The sequence below is a fragment of the Gopherus evgoodei genome, chromosome 11 (assembly GCF_007399415.2).
Source record: "Gopherus evgoodei ecotype Sinaloan lineage chromosome 11, rGopEvg1_v1.p, whole genome shotgun sequence".
NCBI classification, from domain to species: Eukaryota; Metazoa; Chordata; order Testudines; family Testudinidae; genus Gopherus; species Gopherus evgoodei.
In genome coordinates, this window is record NC_044332.1 from 6,512,927 (window position 1) to 6,538,666 (window position 25,740).

The window sequence follows — 25,740 nt, forward strand, 5'->3', positions numbered from 1 at the left end:
TTTAATAAGCATTTTACTCTACAAATGAAGGCCTCAGTTGCATCAGGCTCTCTCAGTAAGACTCTGAGCAAAGGGATCAATTCTAAGGAAGCTGTCCGTAGGCCTTAAACTACAGTGTGGCTCTCTGAAGGCAGGCTGTGTCAGCAAGTGACTTTCATTGCCACAACTGGCCACCCATTGTACACAACGTCACCTCACATACCAAACCATTGGAATGAACCAGCTCATACGGATGTTGACAGAGGTGGTGTAAGTTCCTTCCCTCTGTCAATATGAAATACCTCCCAGGAGATGCATGAACGTGTGCCTTGTCTGACAAAGAACATGACAATGTTTCTTTGAATGTAGATTGGCTCGTGTATAACCTTATTGACTTATTTCTTATTGCTCTCGTTGTTGTTTAGCTCCCCTGACACAACTGCTTGCTAGGATGGGAAGGAAACTGGATCTTTCCAAGCTAACAGATGAAGAGGCCAAGCACGTCTGGGAGGTGGTTCAACGGGACTTTGATCTGCGGAAGAAAGAGGAAGACAGATTGGAGTGAGTACATGCTTTACGCACACTTCAGTGCTTTAACTCACAGAAGGAAGTAGCAGGCTCAGATCCCTGAGGTCTCTTTTAACATGAGAACAGACAAAGCCAGCAGTTTGAAAATCTGGGCAAGAAAAAATAGTGTGGACTTGACCCTGCGGCCAGCAAAGCCAATAGGAGAAAGGAGTAGCCCATTGTATTAACCTAGTAGTCCACTGCATTTGGTTATAGTCTGAAGGGGAGGGTCCAGCTACTCGGCTGGTGCAAATCAACATAGTTCCATCAGGATCAATCACGGATTTTTAAATCGGTGGAGCTACACCAAGTTTTGCCAGTTAAGTATCTGACCTGAAGTGCAGTACCCTCACTCCAGAAATGTCATGGGCCAAAATCAGGTTTCAAAGATACCCAGCTTTCAGTGTATGGAACAAAGTATGGAATTTGGCTCCATTGCTGTTAGTTTTATTGGTAGGCTTTCATAAACTTAACAGCAGAGTAAATTCAAATACCTGCATGGTTCTTGTGAGTGGGCAGTTTGCAAAAGAGCTAGCTAAAAATAGGTCAACATTTATAACATTTTGATCTGTTCTTCATTAAAATTGGAACTTTGGCACCTAAATTGGATGAAATTTCTAATCTGAGAGATTTTTCCCAACTGTGTTCCATAGTATGTATTATTCATCTCAGTCCTGAAATATAGGGTGGGAAAGTTCAGTGTCTAGCTTGGACAGCAGAAACGTCTCGTTCTGGTTTGAACAGAAGGGTGACAAATGCTTATTTTATGTGAACTAGTTATTCCATCCTCTGTGATGCTGAACTTCTGCTGACCTTGATGGCACTGAACTGGTGAGCCAGCAGAGGAGATTGAAACTGACAAATCACTATCCTCTGACGTGCTCTGGGGGTAGGAAGCTCATTGATTTCAGTCCTTTGGCTCAAAAGAATGGAATAGCGAGTGACAGTCTCATGCCTGTATGCATGAGCCACCCTGGTTTGCATGTGGTGGGTGTCCCCAGCGAAAAACCTGGGGCCAAATTCAGTCTTTGCATAATCAGCTACAACTGTGATGGCTTTAAAAAGGAATTGTATTGACTTAGGCTGAATTTGGTCCTTTGTGGCAACCTGCTGGGGTTTGTAGTTTTTTCTTTGACAAAGGGGGTGTTCTAAAACAGAAAAAATAATCCTTAACAGTAATAGGAATCTTCAGAACCAGCATCTGGACATCTTACCTGTGGCCACTGAAGGGTCCCCACTACCAGCAGCCTCCCCTGGACAGTGTCTAGAAAAACATGTGCCAAGGAATTTCCCAGAATAGACTTCAGAGCACCTGAGCACTTGCAGTTCAGGAAGTAAAGTCTAGTGTTTAAGGCCCTAGCCTAGGACTTTAGAGACCTGAGTTCAATTCCCGGCACTGGCACAGACTTCCCGTGTGACCATGGGCAAGTCTGTCAGTGTGCCTCTTTCCCACCTGTACAGTGGGGATCATTGCACTGCCTGGTGTTGAGGGTAAATACATTAAAGATTGTGATGTACCAAGAGCAGATTCCCTTCTAACCCAATGCTCCAACAGCAGTAAATAGCGAATGGGCAGGACCAATGTGCCCCCCACACACCTGAAGTGAGCTCAGATTCACAAAACACCTGGAGTTTGAATAGGAGGCAGAGATTGTTACTCTGAATGATATTTTTTTTTCCTTACAAGATCCTCTGTGTGTTACGTGTCCCAAAGGTTGTGCTATATTAATCATGCAGCTTGGCGAGCGACGACAAGGGCATTAAAGTAACATAGTTACCTGGAAAGAGACAGGAAAGACTAATTCTGTCTTGGGGAGGGAATTGTTTATGCTGTGCACTGAGGTAAGAGCAAAGCAGCTTCACCATGAATCATAACTGTGGGTGACTTCCTGGAGATTCCATTTGCATTGACTCCTTTTATAGTGTCTATAACCATAAAACATGTTCCCGTGTCCCTGGTGAGCTGACTTCCCGGCAGTTCAGGAGGGCCAGGGAGGAGTGAATTTATAGTGCTCATGGCAACCGGGAACAACTAACGCCTGCTAGACGCTGACATACCTTCAAGTTTCCCCGCAGCTCTGCCAACGGGTCTCCCTCCGGACCGATAAACTCCTCGTGTGCCTCTCCTGAGCAGAAATAGCCAATTACGCTGTTGGACAAACTTTATCCTGCTATGCCAGGCCCTGTAAATAGTCCCTTTAAATGCTTCGAGTCGGTGAGTTTGATTCAGTGTGGCAGGGAGCAGCGTTTTTTCTTTCTGGTCACTGGTCCTGAAAACATTTTTGTACCAATTCACCAGCTAAACAAAAGTCTCTCCCATGTGATTTCAAAAGAAGGTACCTTGCCAAATACTAAGGCTAGAGAGGAATGTTTTAGATCATTTGATGGCTGGGAGCACAAGCTTGCCGGGCCTAGATACCAGTTGTTTCCATCTGACATTTTTTCAGTTCCTCCCTTTTTTTTTCTTCCCTGTTCCACAATGTAAGTCATAAGGTTCAGCCGGTGCAATGAACCCTTCATGCTGCCCGGTGACCAGGGGGATGAGACCGGGAGGTTGTGTGTGTTTTGAGGGCTGGCGGGCAGGGACAAGGCTACAAATGAATGCTTTATACTCTAGCACACCGTTCCTCTCTCCCTCTGGTTAAGGTGGGGCCTTAAAATGAAGTTGTTGCCATTACCATCTTCACCTTGATTCCATCGTGGCCTTGAAGTGCTCACACAAATAAGCTCATTTGTCCTCCATAGTCAGCACTGAGTTGCTGGAGACTTGTCTACGTGTGGTCCCTACAAAATCACCCGGCCTAGCTGTGGTTGTTCATAGTCATGGACCAGGACCTCACTGATGTAGAAGGTACCAGGCAATCCTGCAGAATGGGCATTTGGTGGGGTGTATAAATGCTATCCTGCCACAGCCATGAAGGGGTTAAAAGACACAGTAGCTATCTCCTTAGCTGTGGCTGATTGGCAGACCAGCACAAGCTGGCTTAAGAGCCTGCAGACCAGAAGGGAGTGGCCAGGAAATTTGAGGGGGAACTTTGCATCAAACGCAAGGGAGCAGGAAGCAGCTGGAACCCCCAGAGACACAGCTCTGAAATAAGTAGCTCTGCAAAAGCAGCTGGAAGCCCTTGAAGGTAGGAGGTGGCCCACGGAAGCAGCAGTGAGTCAGATGGAGCAGACCTTAGCTACTCCGTATGGGATCCCTGGACTGGAACCCTTGCCTGCCACTAGCAGAAGGGCGGTAAAAGCCCTGCAGATGCAAGGGGAGAAGGACCATTGAGTCCAGGATGGTCTGCAGACCTGCCAGAAAGTCATTAGACTGTTTTGTTTGTTGAACTTGCCTACCCCCGAAGAGGTGGTGACTGTAAGTGACCTGGCTGGAGGGCTGAGTTGTGAGAAGGGGCAAGTCTCCCCAGGCTTGGAAGGCCTGTCAGTGGGGGAGACACCAGAATCAAGAGGCTGCTGCACCTTGCCTGGCCATGAGGGGAAGTACCAGCCACTGCATTACCTTTCCACAGGGGGAGAGCCCTCCAGATCTGCTCAGATGGCCCTGGAACCTTGTTTAGCCTAACCAAAAGAAGGTTGAGGGGATATGATTGCTCTTTATAAATATATCAGAAGGAAACGTATCAGGGAGGAAGAGGAATTACTTAAGCTTAGTACCAGTGTGGACATAAGAACAAATGGATATAAACTGGACACTAGGAGGTTTAGACTTGAAATTAGACAAAGGTTTCTAACCATTAGAGGAGTGAAGTTCTGGAACAGCCTCCAAGGGGAGTAGTGGGGGCAAAAGACATAACTGGCTTCAAGAGTAAGCTTGATAAGTTTATGGAGGGGATGGTATGATGAGAGAGCCTAATTCTGGCATTAATTTAGCAATTGATCTTTGATTATCAGCAGGTAAGTATGCCCAGTGGTCTGTGATGGGATGTTAGATGGGATGGGATCTGAGTTACTACAGAGAATTCTTTCCTGGGTGTCTGGCTGGTGAGTCTTGCCCGCATGCTCAGGGTTAAACTGATCGCCATATTTGGGGTCAGGAAGGAATTTTCCTCCAGGGCAGATTGGCAGAGGCCCTGGAGGTTTTTTGCCTTCCTCTGCAGCATGGGGCACGGGTCACTTGCTAGAGGATTCTCTGCAGCTTGAGTTCTTCAAAGCACAATTTGAGGACTTCAATGAGTCAGACATAGGTTAGGGGTTTGTTATAGAAGTGGACGGGTGAGATTCTGTGGCCTGCATTGTGCAGGAGGTCAGACTAGATGATCGTAATGGTCCCTTCTGACCTTAAAGTCTGAGTCTATGAACCTGGCTGGCTTGTATAGGTCCCTGGGGCTCCATGTTGAACTGTGGGGATCACAAGGGCTAGATTGTACCTTGAAGCATAGCCCTGATTGGACTAGGGCATATAAGATGCATCACCCTAGATCTAGCACGACAAGCCACTACACTTCAGAGACACCCCTCTGAGGCACAATCCCTGCTTCTCTCTTACTGGGGCTGAGGGGTTGTAATTTGCTGTTGGCCTGTACCAGCAGCAAATAAGGACAGCAATGCACTAGCCTCACCGTGCTGGCTCGTGCATGGTGTGTCTTGAGCGGGAGCCAAGGCTTTGTCCATCCCTCCCATCCACCTGCCTTGGTGGTTGCACTGTGCTGGCTGGGGAACATCCAAAGTTCCTCCCATACCCACCTAAGCAGTGGGGTGGGGTAAGTGCTTTACCCTGAGTGCCCGGATCCTAGGTCCATGCACCTTGTTCTGGGAGTACAGCAATAATTCTTCCTCCTCTGTGCATACATGTAACCCAAGTGACAGTCTAGCCCCTGGCTATTTACAGTGTGTAGAGCTGGCTTCAGCACACAGCAGGTTCTTCACCGCTGCAGCAGAACATCTATCTGAACGGCAGAGGTGTTCGGGTGTATGGACGCGGAGCAGGGAGACAGCTCCCTCTGGCCAAGCTTGGAGGAGCAACTAGAATGGTGCAGTATTTAAAATGTTCTGTCGGGCTCCACTGAACAGGCTGCATGTCATAAAGGTTTCACATGAACTCTGCTACATCCATTATTACTAAGGTGGGCTGGACTGCTCTAAGCCACAGATTTGACAGGCTGTAGAAATGGGCAGTACCAAGGATGGGGTTGACTTTTGATGTTTTTCAGAACCTCCTCGCTCAGATTTTGGTTTTGCAAAGTGAAAGCCTAACCCAAGAGGGGTTTTGGATCCAAACTAGAGCATAAGAAAAGGAGCCTGTTTTGTTTGACATGCAGGTGCTTTGGATAAATAGTGCTGGGGCATTTTGCCCATTTATAATACAGAGCTCTGCTTAAGTCAACACAGCCACCCTGGCATCAGGGTGATCAGAATCAGTTCCTAGCAATGCAGTCAAGTGTAGGGTGAGTTATGTAAAGATCTGCACAAAAGAAGCCATTTGCAGCACACAACAAACCTGGCTGGTTCCACCAAACCCATCAGCCGAGCTACATGCTCCTGAACACAAACATCTGTTAACTATTTACATCTGCACACATCACAGTCCTAACAAGCCAAGCTCAAATAACTACCCCTTCCCATGTTGGAAGCCCGTGGCCTCTGCCTTACAGTGGACTTGATGCAGGCCCGTCTCATAGTATGTTGCAAACACTGGTGTGTAGGAGTTAGGGTGACCAGATGTCCCAATTGTATAGGGGCAGTCTTAATATTTGGGGCTTTTTCTTATATAAGCTCCTATTACCCCCCCACACACACACACACCCATCCTGATTTTTCACACTTGCTGTCTGGTCACCCTAGTCAGAGCGTGCCCATGCAACTTTGTGCAGCACAACTTAGAACAATGGAGGACGTGGTGTGACAGGTGTTATTGCTGGAGTAAGTTCACCATTTTCTCTCACCATCAGTGCGTACTTCACCACAGACCTGTCTGTCTGTGGTAACCTTACATTAGCATCTTCTCCATGAACCTCCCACTCCTCTCTCTGCTAGCCTGCCTCCAGTGGGATGGCTACAGCTGTTCTTGCAGGATGGACAACCTCTTCCGTCAGTGACCACAATGCTCCTCTGCTGATCTGTCAACATCACCCTGGCGTTTGAGAGTGGGAAACACCACAGAAAGCAGGCACAAAGGATTCAAGAAACCGCTCCAGAACCGCTGCACCATCCACTATGTCTCACTATTTTTTTTAAGCCCTACAGAGAGGAATCCTTGGCAGAGTGCAGGGTGGTCTTTTTTTATTAGGCAATATTCTTCTTCATAGAAGTGTTCATTTTTAGCACCATGTCGAGGCTACAACTTCCAGTGGAGATGTTTGGGTTTAGGCCAGAACCCAGGTTCTGAGACCTACCCCTCCTTGTGGGATCTCAGAGCCCAAGCTCCAGCCTGAGCCAGACTGCACCTACAGTGCAGTTTTTATCCCCACAGCCCAAGCACCACATACCTAAGTCAGCTGACCCGGGCCAGCCATGGCTCTGCTCTGAGTCTTTTAGCAGTGTAGACATACCCACAGTCTGTGGTAGAGTTGGGAATTGAACGCACATCTTCTGAGTTGTAACTTTTAAGTTCAGTGCCTTAACTTTTAGAGCTGGGTGAAATTTTTCAATCAAAACTTTAGGCAAAAAAATGCAAAACAATGCAGATTTGGTGATGCCAAACTACTTTGCCAATGGGAATCCATTTGCCAAATAGTTTCAGTCAAAAAAAATTACAAAATAAATAAACAGAACATTTTTGTTTGAACTTCTGATTTTTTTTTTTAATTCAAAAGGAGTTTTTATGGTGAAATTTCCTTCAATTTTATTTTTAGAAAATTAAAGAATGTTAAGGGCTTATTGAACCTGACATTTTTTCAATTTTGCTTAATTTTATTTTTAAACAAATTAGTTTTTTCTCTTCACAATGCAACAAAAACTCCATTATTCACACAGCTTTCATACCCATCCACATATTGTAAAATCCCAATCTCCCTCACTACTGTCCTCCCCCCAGCCCTCAAATGAGCAGTTTTTCTCAGTTAAAGTCTTCTGTGTGGCTTGTTACTGGATCAGAATCTTGTCTCACCATTGCTTCAAATCCAGATAACTCTCAAGTATTCAAAAGAAACGCTTCAGATCTACAATCCAGAGGAGAATCCAGACCCTTGACTATGTTGTTTAGATTTTCAAACTGTGAGTATGAACGTTGTCATCTTCGTCTTATGTTACCTTGAGTTGGTTGCTCAGTTCATTCATGCCCTTTCATAGTTGAATTTAACATCAGGTCCTTATACAAGAAGAAAGCTATATGACTGCAGACCTCGAGCATTAGTGACTGTGAGGGACAGATTCTGATCTCTATTACTACCTGGGTAAATTCAGAGTTGCTCCATTGAGGTGAATGGAATTGCCCAGCTTTGTGCCGGTGTTAATGGGATTGCAACCAGGCCCATAGAATCTATCCTGCATTCTCATCTGAGAACATAAGAATGGCCGTACCGGGTCAGACCAAAGGTTCATCTAGCCCAGTATCTGTCTATCGACCGTGGCCAATCCCAGGTGCCCCAGAGGAAGTGAATCTAACAGGTAATGATCAAGTGATCTCTCTCTTGCCATCCATCTTCATCCTCTGACAAAGAGGCTAGGGACACCGTTCCTTACCCATCCTGCCTTATAGCCATTTATGGACTTAACCACCATGAATTTATCCATTTCTCTTTTAAACGCTGTTATAGTCCAGCCTTCACAACCTCCTCAGGCAAGGAGTTCCACAAGTTGACTGTGCACTGTGTGAAGAACTATTTCCTTGTATTTATTTTAAACCTGCTGCTTATTAATTTCATTTGGTGGCCTCTAGTTCTTGTATTATGGGAACAAGTAAATAAACTTTTCCTTATTCACTTTCTCCACATTGCTCATGATTTTATAGACCTCTATCATATCCCCCCTTAGTCTCCTCTTTTCCAAACTGAAGAGTCCTAGCCTCTTTAATCTATCTCCCATATGGGACCCGTTCCAAACCTCTAATAATTTTAGTTGCCCTTCTCTGAACCTTTTCTAGTGCCAGTATATCTTTTTTTGAGATGAGACCACCACATCTGTGTGCAGTATTCAAGATGTGGGCATACCATGGATTTATATAAGGATAATAATATATTCTCCATCTTATTCTCTATCCCCTTTTTAATGATTCCTAACATCCTGTTTGCTTTTTTGACTGCCGCTGCACACTGCGTGGATGTCTTCAGAGAACTATCCGCAATGACACCAAGATCTCTTTCCTTACTCGTTGTAGCTAAATTAGCCCCCATCATATCGTATGTATCATTGGGGTTGTTTTTTCCAATGTGCATTACTTTACATTTATCCACATTAAATTTCATTTGCCATTTTGTTGCCCAATCACTTAGTTTTGTGAGATCTTTTTGAAGTTCTTCAGTCTACTTTGGTCTTAACTAGCGTGAGCAGTTTAATATCCTTTGCAAACTTTGCCACCTCACTGTTTACCCCTTTCTCCAGATCATTTATGAATAAATTGAACAGGACTGGTCGTAGGACTGACCCTTGGAAACACCACTAGTTACCCCTCTCCCTTCTGAGCCTCTCTGGAAGCACAGCCTGGGAAGATGGGGGCAAAAGTGTTCTTAGGAAAGTCTGGTGACAGTGGGGAATGGTTTGCTCTTTGGCGTAGCCTAAAACAGCCCAGCTACTGTTCTCGTTTATGCCCAGGCTGGAACAGACTCAAGGGAACCATTTGCTATCCAGAATAGTTAGATCTCACCCCGCCCTCTCTGATGCCATCCCCTCGGTGTTCTTCTGTTCCGGGGAGTGGTATGCCAGCCCTACACCACCCAGCAAACCATCCCTCTGCAACAGGTATTCCACCATGGAGATACCTGGCTGTTTTCTGGATTGCCGCTGTGGGTTTCAGCCTCAGTCTGCTAGAGGCTTTTCCTGGTAATTCCATAACAGCCCATGCCAGCTACACCTTCACTTACTTGTTCTGCAGGGAATCTAGTAACAAAGGAGCTGGCTGTGATCCTGACTGTTGAAAAGAATAAATAAAGGCCATGTGGTTCCTCTGGTTTTTAAAGTGGTTCAGCTGAGACCTGTTATCTTCTTGGCAGGGGTAGAGAGGAGCTGGCAGGCTTTGAAAACAGGAAAAACTGGTCTGGTGAAAGTTTCTGATGCTCGAGTACACAGTGGGAAAGTTCATCGAGCACAACACAGAGCAAACGTTATTAGTTATTAACGTTTCTATTAGGGTATTACATAGGGTGAGCCCCCTTGTGGTAGGTGCTGGGCAAACATAAAAAAAGGACAATCCCTACTCCAAAGAGCAATTCTCAGAATGCAGGAAGTAGGCCTGGGGGGCACAGTGTGTAGCTACATAGCCAAAGACTCCTATTCTGCTTAGCCTGCTGAGTTCTTTCATTCCATAACCCAAACGCCAGCACACACATACCTGCTGCTCATCGGCTAGGATTAAGAATGAGGGCTGCCTTGGGCACTGACATCCCTGCCAAAAACTGCCTTTGGAAAGGGCTAAAAACCAGCCCTCTTTCCGAAAGCAGTTTTTAGAAAGTTGTTTGTAAAGCCGGAGCCCTTGATTTGTGTCATAACCACAGGTAAATGTGCTGCTTAACATAGACACCGTTGGGAGGTATTTTATTTCCCAAGTATAAAGGGTTGGGGGCTGAGTTGCCTCTCGCGCTGATTTCACTCCAGTATGTGCCAGCTAGCTTCAAATAGCTCCACCGAAGTCAGTGTGTAACGGAGAGCCGGGTATGCTCTCTTGACAGCAACTTCTTTATAAAAGCGTTTTGCTCCCAGAAGCAGCGAATGCCAGGGCTTTCCTGAATGAGCAAGCGACACTTGGAGTTCAATTATGTAGACAAAAGGTGGCTGCCGGGGTACTTCTATAAGTCATCCTCAGTGAAGAACAACTCATTGCTACTGTAAACATCTCGTGGCCAGAAGCACCCATGGAAATGCAAGGAGCAAGCTCACACTGGGCCAGATTCACAGCTGATATAAACCTTCATAGCGCCGTTCAAGTAAATGGAGCTGTGCTGATTTACACCATCAGAATCTGGCCCCAGGTGACACTCATCCTCCTGGAGAATCTTATGCACAGGCTCCTGATGGGAGAATTCCCACAGATCCTGCCCTGCGTGCTTCCTCAGGCACAGGGCAGGCACCAGCGAAGGAAGCAGGTGCTTCGGACGGCCAATGGAAAGGGGCAGCACATCCGAGTCTTTGGCGGCAGGTCCCTCAGTCCCTCTCGGAGCGAAGGGCCCACCACCAAATTGCCGCCAAGGAATGAAGCAGCACAGTTGAGCTGCCGCCAAAGTACCACTGATCGCGGCTTTTTTTTTTTCCTTTTTCTTCCCCCCTCCTCCCCGTTCACCGGCAAAAAAGCCTGAGCCGGCCCTGCTCAGGCACAACCCTGCGATCTTCCCAGCCATTCCACTACTGCCCAATATTGACAAATGTTCATGACATTGAATGGTTTCTTCTTTCCTTATGAACTGGCTTTGTTGACCTGGCATTTTAACCTTTCTGTTAGTGAGTCGTATTGACACCCATTTATTAACTCTTTTTGATAAGAGCATTGCAATGATGTACAGCTAGTGTGGCTACTCTGGACGCAGCTAAATCTTCTGAGAACAGCTTAGCTACTGAGATTTCTAGTCCATGTGGAACAGCCGTGTTAACTGTGTTCAGGAAGGGGCGGCTTTCCAGCCCTGCCTAGATGGAAAACAAACCTAAAAGGACCCTTCCTACAAATCAAACATTATGCTGCTTAATCATAACCCAAAAGGCAAACAAGCTGTGGTGCGTACTAGCTAACGCACTGCGCTGAGAACAAATAGAAATCCCTTCAGGTATTGCCGCAGATCCTCCATTAGGACACTGTTCTTGCTCAGCTGATTTGGAACATGTGTTTTAGCCAACCCTGACTGCTGCTTGAAATTCAGGCTACATGGAGCACTTCTTGCATTGAGGATTGCCAGTTGTCCAGACCGGGTAGCATATCCTAAAAGCAAATGAAATGTTTGCCTCACAATAGACTCTTTCTGCTAACAAAGTTCCAGCCAAGGTTGCTTTCAAAGCATGCTCTGTATTAGACAGCCATTCATGGGATTGTCATGAACGTCTCACATGGTTGCTTCCTTCATAACTGACACACATTGTTCTGAGACCTTTCTACCTTCTTTTCAACTGTAGTTGTTTCATGGACTTTAGTATTGCAGGACTGTAGAATGGGCCCCAAAACTATAAGAACTGATAGTGAAATCTTTGGTTCCCTACCATGTTAATTGTAAATAGAGAACTTCCAGTGAAGACATATGTATTCAAACAGCTCCTCTTCTTCTCGGTAACAGGTCTATACTGATGATGTCCAAAACTCCTATGAAAATAACCTACTCCTAAGGGGCAGTGGGGAGAATTGAAAAGCAGAAGCAAATTATGATTATTTTATTTATTATTGTGTGTATTATTTGTATAATCGTCGTGCCTAGACTCCCTATTCATGAACCAGGACCCCATTGTCCTAGCTGCTCTACAGATAGCCAACAAAGTCCCCAAAGACTTACAATCTGCGTATAAGACAAGAGACCACAGATGGTACAGACAGATCTGGGAATACAAGTAAACAATGAGGCAACAGCGATCGCACATTTAGGCTGCGGTCTAGAGTTACTGGGCCAGATCCTCAGTGTCAGCTTCATTGAAGTTCTAAGCATCTGGTCCTGCGGCTTTTAATTCCACACTGGAACCTAAGCCCAACAAGTCTGTTTTGTGGTTTTGGATCCAGTCAAAATCTTGTAAGAACAGCTGATTACTGAGGTTTTTACGGTTTGCAACCAAAATCTTCCAGGGCTACCTGGCAGGATTTCAGCAAACCTAAACCATACAGCCCGTTTGGCCTTGAACCCAAGCCTTAGTCTAAACCTAATCTGGATCCAGATCCAAACACTGTCTCTTTGGCCCAGCTGTGCTGTAATACTTGTTTCATTAGTGATAACAGAGCAGAGTTTCAAGAAGCCATGGGGCTTGGAAAATGCTAGTCTAGAGTGATTTATAAATGTCTTGAAGGTTGTCATGTGGAAGGATGCAGAGCTAAATGAAATTTTACTTGGTCAAAGTCACACAGGATAAACAAGTCCATTAATGGGCCAGATTCCATGCTCAGATACACTGATGAAAATCCAGAGTGTCACCATTGCTTTCAGTGGTGTACAGTAGAGAGGTAGTATATCCTAGTGGATAGAGCACTACCCTGGGATTCTGGAGACCTGGGTTCTTTCTATGCCTGGCTCTTCCACTGGCCTGCTGGGTGACTTGGGGTAAGTCACCTCTCTCCCTGTGTGCCTCAGTTTCCCCATCTGTAAAATGAGGATAACAATTCTGACCCCCTTTGTAAAGCACTTTGAGTTCTACGGATGAAAAGTGCTGCGTGATAGCAAGGGATGATCACTCCAGATTTACAGCAACGTAATTCAGAGCAGAGCTGGGGTTGGTGTGCTTAATGATTACTGTTGAGTCAGCTGGTCTCCCAGCTGAGAGTCCTCAGGGCTGCTTCCAGACTCAACTCATGGAGCGGAGCCATGTCTGTTCCTCGTTTCCTGATGTCCGTGTCTGGCTTTTATAGGGAACTGAAATGCAAGCTTGAAAAAGAGGGCACCAAGAGGGAGCTCCTGTCCAATCAGTCCCACCTCAACGAGACCCACTGCGTCCACTGCCTGCAGCCCTTCAAGTTCCTGGTGAACAGCAAGCGCCAGTGCTTGGACTGCCACTTCTACACCTGCAAGAACTGCAGCCGCTACAACAAAAAGGAGCAAGGCTGGATCTGTGACCCTTGCCGCTTATCCAGGTAGAAGGACGGGGATCAGCAGCCCTGCAGGCAAAGGGGTTTCACAATGGCATGGGGCTGGAGATGAGAGGCAGAGTGGCTAGGGGGCGTGTCCTAAGCAAGAAACTCAGGAGATCTAGGTTCTATTTCCAACTTTGCCGCTGGCCTATTGGCTTGCCTTCATCGCTCTGTGCCTCAGTTTCCCCATTTGTACAATGGGGATCATAATACTGTGAAGTGTTTTGAAATCTACATATGAATGATGCTCCACGAGAGCTAGGCACTATTATGATGAGTAACCCCAAAGGTTAGGCAAAGTAAAGCCATGGTCAAGGATCACAAAAGATCTCACGTGCAAGTTCCCTCTCCCAAAGAGTTTTGATGTTGTAGTTGCTGGGAAGTGCCTGTTATTTTCAAGTCATTTTCCTGGGCCCTTGCTATACCTTCTGGGTGTCTAGTAGCAGAGAGCACAACCTCTCTGTGACCCACTGCCGCTCTCAGCACCTTTTCCCCTGCGGGGGAGAGAACAGGGGTAATGCTCCCTTGGGCAGCCCTGGTCCGCGTCTTGACCTAAATATGGACATGGGAACTGTCACTGCTGTGTTGGCAAAGAAGAGAGGGGTGAGGAGTCATTCAAGTGCAGCACAAAGAGCTGTTAGGCCCTAAAGGCGCTGGCTGGAGTTGGACGCTGAACAGGACCTCTCTGTCCCAGGAGGAGATGGTGCCACATCCCTGTCTCTTCTCTTCCCCTCCCCCTGGTCTAGAGCAATATGCCCCTCTTCTCCCAGGCTGCAGGGAGGGAATGAACCTTGCACTCCTGAGGTGTAGGGACTCAGATGGTGACGTCCTTGCCTGAGATGCACTATACAAGCAAGCTCCTTGTAGTCTCAGCACACAATCTGAAGCCGGAGGCGCTGCTGTCTGGGGGAGCTGCGTAGAAGGGATTATCACCCTGGGCGTGGGCTCTCAGAAGCAGCTTCAGTGCTCTGGGCTTTATGCGGGCGTTGCCCGAACATAGAATGGGCCCCTTTGTGATCTTGTCTTCTGGAACAGGCTGTCAGACCCTTCCGCTGCGCACAGCCAGTTTCCATCGATACCGAGTCAGAGGGCTTGTCTACATCACAAAGTTGCAGCGCTGGTGAGGGAGTTACAGCACTGCAACTTAGGAGGTGTACACATCTGCAGGGCACCACCAGTGCTGCAACTCCCTGTTTGCAGCGCTGGCCGTACTCCCGTTTCGTCTCGGGTGTAGAGGAGCCAGCGCTGGTGATCCAGCGCTGGTAATCAAGTGTAGATACTTACCAGCGCTTTTCTTGACCTCCGTGGAATAAGCAGGTATCCCAGCATACCTGAGGAAGCGTCTGGTAATCAAGCAGGTCTCCTTCCCCGGTTTGCAGGTGGGCTCGGGGAACGCGAGAGCAAACCGCGGCGAAGCTGGTCTCCTTCCCCGGTTTGCTCTCGCGTTCCCCGAACCTCCGTGCAAGCAGGTCTCCTTCCCTGCGGTTTGCTCTCGCGTTCCCCGAATCCCCGAGCAAGCAGGTCTCCTTTCCTGCGGTTTGCAGGGGGATTTGGGGAACGCGAGAGCAAACCGCGGCGAAGCTGGTCTCCTTCCCCGGTTTGCTCTCGTGTTCCCCGAACCCCCCTTGAAGCCGCCCAACAGCGCTGCAGTGTGGCCACATCTAACACCACTTGCAGCGCTGGTTGCTGTAAGTGTGGCCACTCTGCAGCGCTGGCCCTATACAGCTGTACTAATACAGCTGTAACAAGCAGCGCTGCAAAATTGTAGATGTAGACGTACCCAGAGAGAGGTTAGACCATTAGCGTTGGAGGAGCAAAGAGTGACCAAAAACCAAAACAACTCCTGCCACCCGCCACATTTGTACTGGAGGCAGGGGGCCTTTTTATTAAGATTGAAACTCCAGGTAACATACCACCCCCCTGAAAGCACGGCACCTTAACCAGTTTGAAAATCCCTTTTGCGGTTACACTTCTATGTTGTGGATGCTCCAGAGAGATGGGGACATAAAGAGACATCTGAGGCTCCAGGTCCAATACTGTTTACTGGCTCTAAGTGGAAAGAAGGATACGTGTGTGTGGATGGTAGGACAGTAGGGAAATAAACCCGATATCTTGCCTCTCTCTGTGTGTTCCATTGGGGCCCAATCCAACACCCACTAAACTAAAATCAGTGAGAGTTCTTCCATTGACTCAGGTGGATCGGCTCAGACACTGGCCAGTGAAAACACGACCACTCTGGCTCGTGTCTGTAAGTTACCACCTCTCTTTCTCTTTGGGCAGGATTGTGAAGATTGGCTCCCTGGAGTGGTATTATGAACATGTGAGATCCCGTTTCAGGCGGTTTGGAAGTGCTAAAGTGATGCGGTCTCTCTACGGCAGGCTACAGCCTGGGCAGAAAATGAATCCAACGTTGCTAGGTATGGCAAAGGGCTGTGCTCCTTTCCGTCTGCCTCGCATGCTTATTTAACTAATGCTCGAGCAACTGTAACAGACACACCTTCTGGGTGTGGCATTGTGTCCCATCTCGTGGCACCGAGACTAGAGAGAGAGATAAAATTAGTCTGCTCTGCAGCCTTAGCTGAGAGCCATATAGTGCTCGGCTCGTGCATTTAGCTCCAGAGGTCCTAGGTTCAATCCCGCCCGCTGATGACCAGGGTCTGTTGGCATTACATGACCCTTTGAAGATATACAATGCAGATACATAAGAATGGCCATACTGGTCAGACCAATGGTCTATCTAGCCCAATATCCTGTCTTCCAATGCTGGCTGGGGCCAGAGGCAATGCACAGAACAGGGCAATTATTGAACATCATCTAGTCCCAACCCCTGGCAGTCAGAGGCTTACATGCTAGTAATAGTTCTTATAATAACATAATACCAATTAATGCTAAGTTATTGGTAAATTTTGCTGTTAGTAAATGAGACAAAGATTCAGTTAATTAGGAGTCGCTTATCTGCTCTGCCACAGATTTCCTGAGTAACCTCTGGCAAGTCTTTTAATCTTTCTGTGCTTCAGTTCACCAGCTACAAAATTTGGATTGTCTCAAATGGGGACTCAAACTGACTAGGTAAAATGTATCCCTGGTGTAACTCCATTGAGACCAGGGATGAATGTGGATGTGTGTGTGTCTGTGTCTGGTGTACATGTGTGTATGTATATAGATGCTGTGCATCTATATACAAAAAATATACAAATATGGTGCTTTTATATCAGTACTCGCACTGTTGTTTAAAGTATCTCTAAGCCTGTAAGTGAGGACCAGATTCCAGCCTCTTTGCACTGCCAGAGCAGCACGCAGGGACACTAAAACTGCCCTAAAAGGGCAGCTGAGAATTTTCCTAGGTTGGAAGAGCTGCCATAGCTGTCTCCTTCATAGGTGGCGAGTTATATGGGACCATGGTGCCTGTGCGCCGCCAATATTCAGGAATGTGGGCCCGGCCTCACCAATGTTTGGGTGTATATTTTCAAAGCTGTCCTGTCCATAGGACGGACTGGGGCAACTGCTCCAGGACCCACGCTTTGGGGGGCCCTGCGCTTGAGGGGGATGGCCTGGGGGGTTAGCAGGCGTCCAGCACCAGCAGCAGCGATCAACCTGGCCCCAGCCCGCCCCACTCTGCTAGGCCCCAACCCACCTCTTCCTGCCCCTTCTCCTCCCCGCCCCCACTCCACCCCTTCCCCCACATCCTACCTCTTTCTGGCTTCTTCCTACTCCCCCAAGCAACACCGGGCACTGGCAGGGAGGAGTGGGGTGGGCTGGGGCCGGGTCACTCGCTGCTGGTGGCACCAGCCCCCCAACAACCTCCCAGGTTGCCCTCGACCCTGCATCCCCCTGAAGTGCAGGACTCCTCAAAGTGCAGGGCCTGAGGCGGTTCTCCGATCCATCTTATGGACAGCACAGCTCTGCTTGGACCTGTTCTGGGAACCACCAAAGATTATACAAGCCTGGTGCCCATGTTCTCCTTTGAACCCGAGACAGAGATGTGTCGGGGGCAGGGCTGGAGTGCACTGTGATCTGGCGTAATGACCCTGAGGGGCTTATTTGAAGCCAATGGAAGCTAAAGCAGCCCTCAGGTCATTCAGACTCCCAGTTGCAGGGACGGGGTTTGACTTTGAATTCACCCCTCCCGCCCCAATCTCCTCTGTGCCATGCTCTGCTCCAGAGGAGTCAGTCCTGAACCAACATTTATGCTTCCTAATTCAAAGCAAACCAAGGAGCATGGCTGCTTTTAAATAACTGACCACAGCCGAGCGAGGGCACTTTACACAGGTTGGTGAGCTGGCCCTTTATCACAGAGGTTTCTCCTCCGCCCCTGTTTCCTACAGGCTGATAAGTGTTTGTATGCTGACTTGCCAGCAGGTGGCAGCATTCGACAGTTTTAAAGACTGACATCACCATTGCTAAAGCCTTTGGAACAGGTGTTTGTTATTCTCGAGAGTGGCCAGGTGGCATATAAACATACATCTTCAATGCGGCAGGCCAGGGATTGGATGTATCAACAAAGCTGCCATCAACATCATATGCTTAACTACAGAACTTGATAACAGTTAGCTGCTGCCAACAGGATATAGTATTACTGCTATTTCTTTGAAAACTGGTTTTGTTATCTAGGGCAGTGGTTCTCAAACTAGGGCCGCTGCTTGTTCGCGGAAGGCCCCTGGCGGGCTGGTTTGTTTACCTGCCACGTCCGCAGGTCCGGCCAATCGCGGCTCCCGCTGGCCGTGGTTCACCACTCCAGGCCAATGGGTGCTGCAGGAAGCGGCCCGGGCCGAGGGACGTGCCGGCCGCCCTTCCCACAGCCCCCATTGGCCTGGAACAGTGAACCATGGCCAGTGGGAGCCGCGATTGGCCGAACCTGTGGACACAGCAGGTAAACAAACCAGCCTGGCCTGCCAGGGGGCTACCCTGAACAAGTTTGAGAACCACTGGTCTATGGTGAGATCAGGGGTGGGGGAATTCTTTTCCCACTGTGAGGTCCCAGCAAATAGTTTGCACTGACGCCATGGGTGTACATAGCTTAAGCCTGTATATCCTTATTCTTTTCCCAAGTCCACTAGTTGATAGAAATACAATTAGAAGCCCCTGGTGTAGATAGTATTTAGTATGAAATTAAAATGATTGCTGGATCTAATTTGCGCATTTCTCCGCAGTATACTGAAAGAGTGAAGAACGTTGAGGTGTTTAGCTTAAAACAAACCGAAGGGAATACTGAAATAAGAATGAAGGATAATAATTTGCTTAGTCTTTTTTCATAACAGAAGGGTTAGTAATTATTTATCAATTTAAAAAATACAGGAAAATTGGAAGGCTCCCCTCACAGAGTTAATCTTATAATAATTAGCATTTACTATGGGCAATGTGATAGAATATGATTTATTATTTGTGCGGCACCCTGTCATCCACCAGACACACTGCCGAGTCCTAGATTCTGCAGGGAATTTAACTTTAAGTATGTGCGTTTAGCCCCATTGAAACTTAACGTTTGGTATTTGCTTAATTATATTGGGGAATCGGGGTCTTAACTGGTTGTTAATGTCATCCTAAAAACACCCATGCGGTGCTTGGCCATGCAGTCCGATACAACCCACCCCAATATATTTTTCTGCCCTCCTTTCCATCCCTGCATCCCTTGAAAAACATGGGGAAATGGATGAGTCTTGCAGCATGTCATGAGCTTCAGAAGCCCTCAGACCCAGTGGGGAAGTGAATTGGACAGCCGAATACTGTGCCTTAAGAGCAGGGCCAGCTTTAGGCCAATTCAACCAATTCCCCTGAATCGGGCCCCACCCCTAAGAGGGCCCTACACCCAAGCCCCAGTACAGCGTACTGGCAAGAGCTGGTGTGCTGTACCGGGGTGTCCCGGCTTCCCCAGGGGGCAATTTAAAGGGCCTGGGGATCCCAGCAGGGACTGGAGCCCCAGGCCCTTTAAATTGCCACCAGAGCCCCACTGCTGGAGCCCTGGGGTAGGGCTGTGGGGCTCTGGGGGCTATTTAAAAAGTCCGGAGCTCCCGCTGCTTCTACTGCCCCGGCCCTTTAAATAGCTGCCAGAGCCCCACTGCTTCCCCAGGGCTCCCACGGCTATTTAACGGGCTGGGGCGGTAGAAGCAGGGGGAGCTGTGGGCCCTTTAAATAGCCCCCAAGCCCTGGGGTAGCAGGGGGCTCCAGGGGCTATTTAAAGGGCTGGGGCTCCAGCTGCCTCTGCTGTTCCCGGTCCTTTAAATAGCCGCCAGAGCCCCATCGCTTCCCCAGGCCTCCAGCAGCTATTTAAAGGGCCGGGGTGGTAGAAGCAGGGGAGCTGTGGGCCCTTTAAATAGCCCCCAAGCCCTGGGCTGCTGCTGCTACCCTGGTGGGGGAGGGAGAAGGAGGGAGCACATACCGTACAGGGTGGGCTGTACCCCCTGTACCTGCACCCCCTGCCCGTAGCCAGTCCCTGCTGCACCCCCTGCCCGCATCCCTTGCCCTGCCTGCACCAGCTCCTGTCTCCAGACAGCTCCGCACCCCCTGCCCTGTCTCCAGACAGCCCGTCTCCAGCCAACCCCTGCCGCATCCCCCTGCCTGAAGCCAGCCAGTCCCGCACTCCTCTGTCTCCAGCCCCGCCAACCCCTGCTGCACCCCCTTGTGGCCCTGCCTGAAGCCAGCCAGCCAACCCCACATCCCCATCTCCAGCCAGCCCCGCACTCCTTGCCCTGCCTGCAGCCAGACCCCACCTCCAGTCGGCCCCTGCCCTGCCTCCAGCCAGCCCCAGGTCCACTGGTTTCCTGCAGTTCCCAGGCCAGTAACCCTGCACACCTGCTTCAATGAGGGGGCAGGGAGCAGCTGAGACCCACACATTTGCACACACTAGGGTGACCAGACAACAAGTGTGAAAAATCGGGACAGGAGATGGGGGGTAATAGGATCCTATATAAGAAAAAGACCCAAAAATCAGAACTGTCCCTACAAAATTTGGACATCCGGTCACCTTAGCACACCCCCAGGGAGTGGCGGGGACCCACACATGTGAAACGGAGCTCATTTCTAGTTCAGGCCCATCTTTTTAAAAAAGAACTTTAGGTAGGGTTAACATACATCTGTATTTTCCCAGACATGTCAGGCTTTTTGGTTCTTAAATAGCTATCCGGGAGGAAAATACGGACTTATGGTAACCCTATTGGTACAAAGAATACATTCTGTGGCACATCCCTTAAATCAGAACTTTTTATAGGGAACCGGTTGCTAAGAAATGAAAGGCTTTTACACACACACACACAAAAAAAAAGTCATCCCTGCTGGGGCTCCGCCAAAAATGTTGGAATTGGACCCCGCACTTCCTAAAGCCGGCCCTGCCTAAGAGCTCTGCCACCACAAGCTAGCTGTGGCTGGCCTGGTTAGCTCTGTCTCATGCCTTGGCTCCTTGAAATTGCACACATATCACATAGTCCAGTGATCCCCAACCTTTTTGTGGCCAGTAGCACATTCATGTTTTCAGAAGAGTGTGGCGGGCGCCAACAATTTTTCAAGGCTTATTTTGTATTTGTACATTAAATAATACGAAAAACACCATATTTAATATTACATAATACATAAATCCAGAGAGAAGCTGGAGAGAAGCCCAGAGGACAGAGAACACTAGAGCCCACAGCACTCTGTCCCCAGCAGGTGCAAGGCCACAGCTTCTCTCCCCTGCTGGGCACTAGGCGGGTACACATAAATGCTCTGGCGGGCGCCAGGTGCCCGCGGGCACCGCATTGGGGACCACTGGCATAGTCTTTAAGTCAAAGCCCAGACCATTCAGAGCTTCACTGGCCTCCAGCGCCTGCAGCCTCACAGTGAAATCACTTTGCAGGCAGCACTGATCAGGGCACAGGTGTCGTGGGCTCACAGCATGGAGTGTTGCTTTACAAGCAAGGAGCCACTTTCTGCCCCAGCTGCAGTTTCTCGGTGCTGTTAGAGCAGAGCCTCATGTGGAGCGTGGTACTGTAACCCAGCCTGGAGGTGGCAAGGGCAGAAATAACTGCGGCATGGGCAGCAGCTGAAAGGAAAGGACACAATGGTATAAGAACAGCCCTACTGGGTCAGACCAATGGTCCATCTAGCCCAGTATCCTGTCTTCCAACAGTGGCCACTGCCAAGTGCCCCATATGGAATGAACAGAACAGGGAATCATGAAGTTATCCATCCCCTGTTGCCCATTCCCAGCTTCTGGCAAACAGAGGCTATGAACAACTTTCCTGTCCATCCTGGCTAATAGCCATTGATGAAACTATCGCCCATGAATTTATCTATTCTTTTTTGAACTCTGTTATGGTCTTGGCCTTCACAGTATCCTCTGGCAAGGAGTTCCACAGGTTGACTGTGTGTTGTGTGAAGAAATACTTCCTTTTGTTTTAAACTTATTGCCTATTAATTTCATTTTGGTGACCCCTAGTTCATGTCTTATGAGTAAATAACACTTATTTACTTTCTCCACAGCAGTCATGATTTTATAGACCTCTGTCATATCCACACTGCTTGTCTCTTTTCCAAGCTGAACAGTCAGTCTTACTAATCTCTCCTCATACGGAAGCTGTTCCATACCCCTAATCATTTTTCTTGCCCTTTTCTGAACCATTTTCAATTCCGATATATCTTTTTTGAGATGGGGCGACTACATCCGCACGCAGTATTCAAGATGACATTTTCTGTCCTATTTTCTATCTCCTTCTTAATTATTCCCAGCATTCTGTTCATTTTTTTGACTGCCGCTGCACATTGAGTGGATGTTTTCATTGAACTATCCACAATGACTCCAAGATCTTTCTTGAGTGGTAACAGCTAATTTAGACCCCACCATTTTATATGTATAGTTGGGATTATGCTTTCCAATGTGCACTACTTTGCATTTATCAACATTAAATTGCGTCTGCCATTTTGTTGCCCAGTCACCCAGCACTCTTAGCAACCACTACTAACTGGCCAGCTGTCCAACGGCGCCCCCTAGCTGTGAGCCTAGTAATAAATGGCAAGCATACCCCGCAGTCAAGCAATATCCTCTTGGTCACTTCCATTTGTTATTTCCCTTTGGTTTAAGCATTCTTGTTCTTTTCCTGGCTGAGTCTCTGCTTGAATAGTAGGGAAAACTTTTTCACTAGGAGGGTGGTGAAGCACTGGAATGGGTTACCTAGGGAGGTGGTGGAATCTCCTTCCTTAGAGGTTTTTAAGGTCAGGCTTGACAAAGCCCTGGCTGGGATGATTTAGTTGGGGATTGGTCCTGCATTGAGCAGGGTGTTGGACTAGATGACCTCCTGAGGTCCTTCCAACCCTGATATTCTATGATTCTAGTTGTCCTTCATGTGTGCCCCACTGTGTGTTAGGTGCCGGCTATGTCACTGAGCACCCTGAACCAGCTGGCTTAGGTGGGTGTCATGCGTATTGTAGTCCATGCCTACTTGCTCTGGCTGGCTCCATAGACAAGCTGGCCAGGAAGGGGTGATGGAATGTAGCCTGCTGCAAACATGGCATGAGCAGAAGAGCAGTGGTCCAACAATGCATTCTCTGAGCTCTTGGGAGGAAGCAGCAGAGCCACTCAAGTGATCCCATATGTGCCCCAGGAGTATCTGCAGACGTGGTGCACATTCATGCCTACTGTCCTGGATTGTGACCCAGATCCCATTGAAGTTGGTGAGAGTCTTTACATGTATTCCACTGGGAGGTGACTCAGTCCCGTGATGATGCCGAATGAATCCCAGTGGAATAGGACCTTTGCCTTATGTTATCCTAAGGCCTGACACTGAGAAGTGCTGATCGCCCACAACTCCCTAATCAGGCTATTAAATAAGGTCACAAAACCAACTGCATGTTTGTTGCAGGAGAGCACTGTGCACATGTTGGTGGCGAATACATGAAGGGTGAACAAGCTGCACTAAGACTTTGTGACTCTGGCACAGCAAAATCTCATTGATTCTGAGTCCAGTTGTGGCTCCACACTCATCGTCCAGTTTTTTTAATTTGCTTTACTGGTTGTGCCTTGAGAACTCTGGAGGCCAGACTCTAGCTCCTGCTCAGCTTGGTTCTGGAAGCTGCTTTGTGTAACATACCTGTAGAAAGAGTTTATTTTTCCCCTCAATTTTTCTTTGTACTTAGGTCTTCATGACAGAGTTTACAGCTTGCCAGACATCAACAGTAAGTCAGTTTTTGTTAATGCCGTTTAAAAGGAAATTGTAGCAGTGGGCTGGTCTGATCGCTCAGTGCAGTACTAGCGGAGGTCCTCAAATCTTCTGCTTTCCAGGTCCTCTTGGTTCCTGTAAGCCCAGCCTGTTGTACATCTCAGAACAGTGTATATCAGGAGGGGCGTTGATCCCTTTTCACTCAAACAAGCCATGCCTCTTCTGAGACTTCTGTTTTTCAGATTTAAGTTGATTCAGCGGTGCTCTTAGTCACCTGCCTATCTTTAAGCATGAGGTGTCCTATTTAAGTCAATGGAAACTACTCGTGTGCTTAAAGTTAGTCACGTGCTTCAGTACTTTGCCGAATCTGGGCCTTCATAATGTCATAACTGGGGGGTCTTGCTAGTGATAATCAAAACGTCCCCAATTCCTATGAATGGGCATTTTGTCCATCTCGGGTCTGGCTAACGGGCTCTCTGGGAATGTTACTGTTTGGGGTTGTGAATTTCCAAAGCAGTATTGGCTCCCATTGAGATCAATGGAGCTACTCCTTACAGTAGTATCCGGTCTGGAAATCAAGGGTTGTGATCCATTAACACAGAAGGGTTAGCGCAGAAGGGTGAAGAGGTCTGGATTTTCTCTTGATTGTCCCAGCTACAAGGGGGCAGGTGAGAATCAGGAGAAAAACTCTATTGGGCTGGAGTTAGAGATAAGAATAAGCAAATCTAAACTGAACTGATGTGATTTACACTTTAGAGTCACTAGCTTAGACTCAGTGAGGTTCTCTCAGACTCAGACTCACACCAATCTCCCGTCATGTAATTTAACCATCACCTCTGAATTTGGCCGAGTGAGTCCATGTGGATGTATCTTATACATCACAGAGATGGAAGGTGGGTCTGCAGCAGGAAGAGTAACTAGTGAGAGGATATAAGATGATATAAGTCTTTATAAGAAGATAAAGGTTGTGAACCATGGCCACATTCACCACTGTCATCAAGATACATCACATCTGGGACGGTCAGCTCCAGGAGTGCTGGCCTATATCTCTTGAGCTAAAGGAGGCCTCCCTTTGCTGTAGTAGGGTGACATCGTGTATATTCCTTGGATCAGCCACTAGAGGGGGAGACATGATCACACACTAAGGCAGTGTGTTAAGAAAGCACGGGCCCATGAGCACCCAAAGCATGGGCCTATGAGCACCTCTTGAGGCCAATGACTCCAATAGGAGCTGGCCCCAAGAGTCATTATAAGAGGAACATCAGTATGGGCCCATCGAGTTGCCATCTCTGAGACACATTGGCTTCCCCACCCTCCAGCACCACCAACAGAAAGGGTCCCAGTGTCGACCATGGTTAACTATCACTGAACTGTACTAGAGAACCATTGTACATGCACACCATAACACGCTGAATGTATCTTTATAGTAAACTGTCCCAAGTAAAAAAACAACCAATTAAATCTTTTCACCAGCAGCTGCGGCAGTAAAAAAACCAAGCCAGGCTGGTTAAAATCCAGCCAAGTGGCAACCCAAGGGTAACCCACAGACAGCCGCTCTGAAAGCTCCCCCCGGAATGGTGCTGGGGCTGCCAAGCCCTTGATGCACAATGTTTTCTTGTACTCCCTCCCAGGTGAGTGCCAGCTGCATGCCGGCGGCAGGGTGCGCAGTGACAGCGATGATGAAGATGACCTGGTGGATGGAGCCGAAGCTGAGCACTATACTAGGGTGAGCAGTTACCTCTATGGACATGCTATGCCTCGTTCCGCGGGCTTCGGTGTGGACTGTGCTCTTCCCCACTCTGGGCTTTCTTAGCTGGTGGGGGCGTTTCCGTTGCCTTGGTTTTCTGATACAAACCTATCTTTCCATGTCACCAATGTAAATGCTGTAAAGAAAGTGCTGGACACCTGCCCTCTGGAGATCAGGTCCCTTTGTAGTGTCAAGCTCCCAGAAATTGATGCTCTCAAAATCACTCGCCACTTTTGACCAGGTTTCTTTCCCCCTGATTAATATGAGCATCCTGGTTCTCTCAGAGTGACACACTGTGATGGGGGGGGGGGGCCCGTCCAGTGCTGGGTGAGTGCACCCCATCTCTCAAGCCGCCTTCTAATTCTAGGCAGTGAGGCCTAAGGGTTTGAGTCTACCGACTGGTCCTTGCTATAGGGCTGTAAGGCCTAGCAGCCAGTCACTAGCAATGCCCTGACTCCCAGGGCAGTGGGGCCCAGCGG

At 48.2% G+C, this 25,740-nt stretch overlaps 1 protein-coding gene across 11 annotated transcripts in view; it reads left to right on the forward strand.

Annotated features, from left to right (window-relative positions):
• Nucleotides 1-25,740, forward strand: part of MLPH (melanophilin) — an 88,991-nt gene that overhangs the window by 18,492 nt on the left and 44,759 nt on the right. For all 11 annotated transcript variants that reach the window (XM_030580637.1, XM_030580636.1, XM_030580638.1 and 8 more), the window contains exons 2-6: nt 405-540; nt 13,172-13,393; nt 15,671-15,807; nt 23,492-23,530; nt 25,146-25,240. In XM_030580637.1, the coding sequence (XP_030436497.1) occupies nt 431-540; nt 13,172-13,393; nt 15,671-15,807; nt 23,492-23,530; nt 25,146-25,240 (603 nt within the window). In that variant the 5' untranslated portion in view covers nt 405-430. The remainder of the gene's footprint in view (nt 1-404; nt 541-13,171; nt 13,394-15,670; nt 15,808-23,491; nt 23,531-25,145; nt 25,241-25,740) is intronic.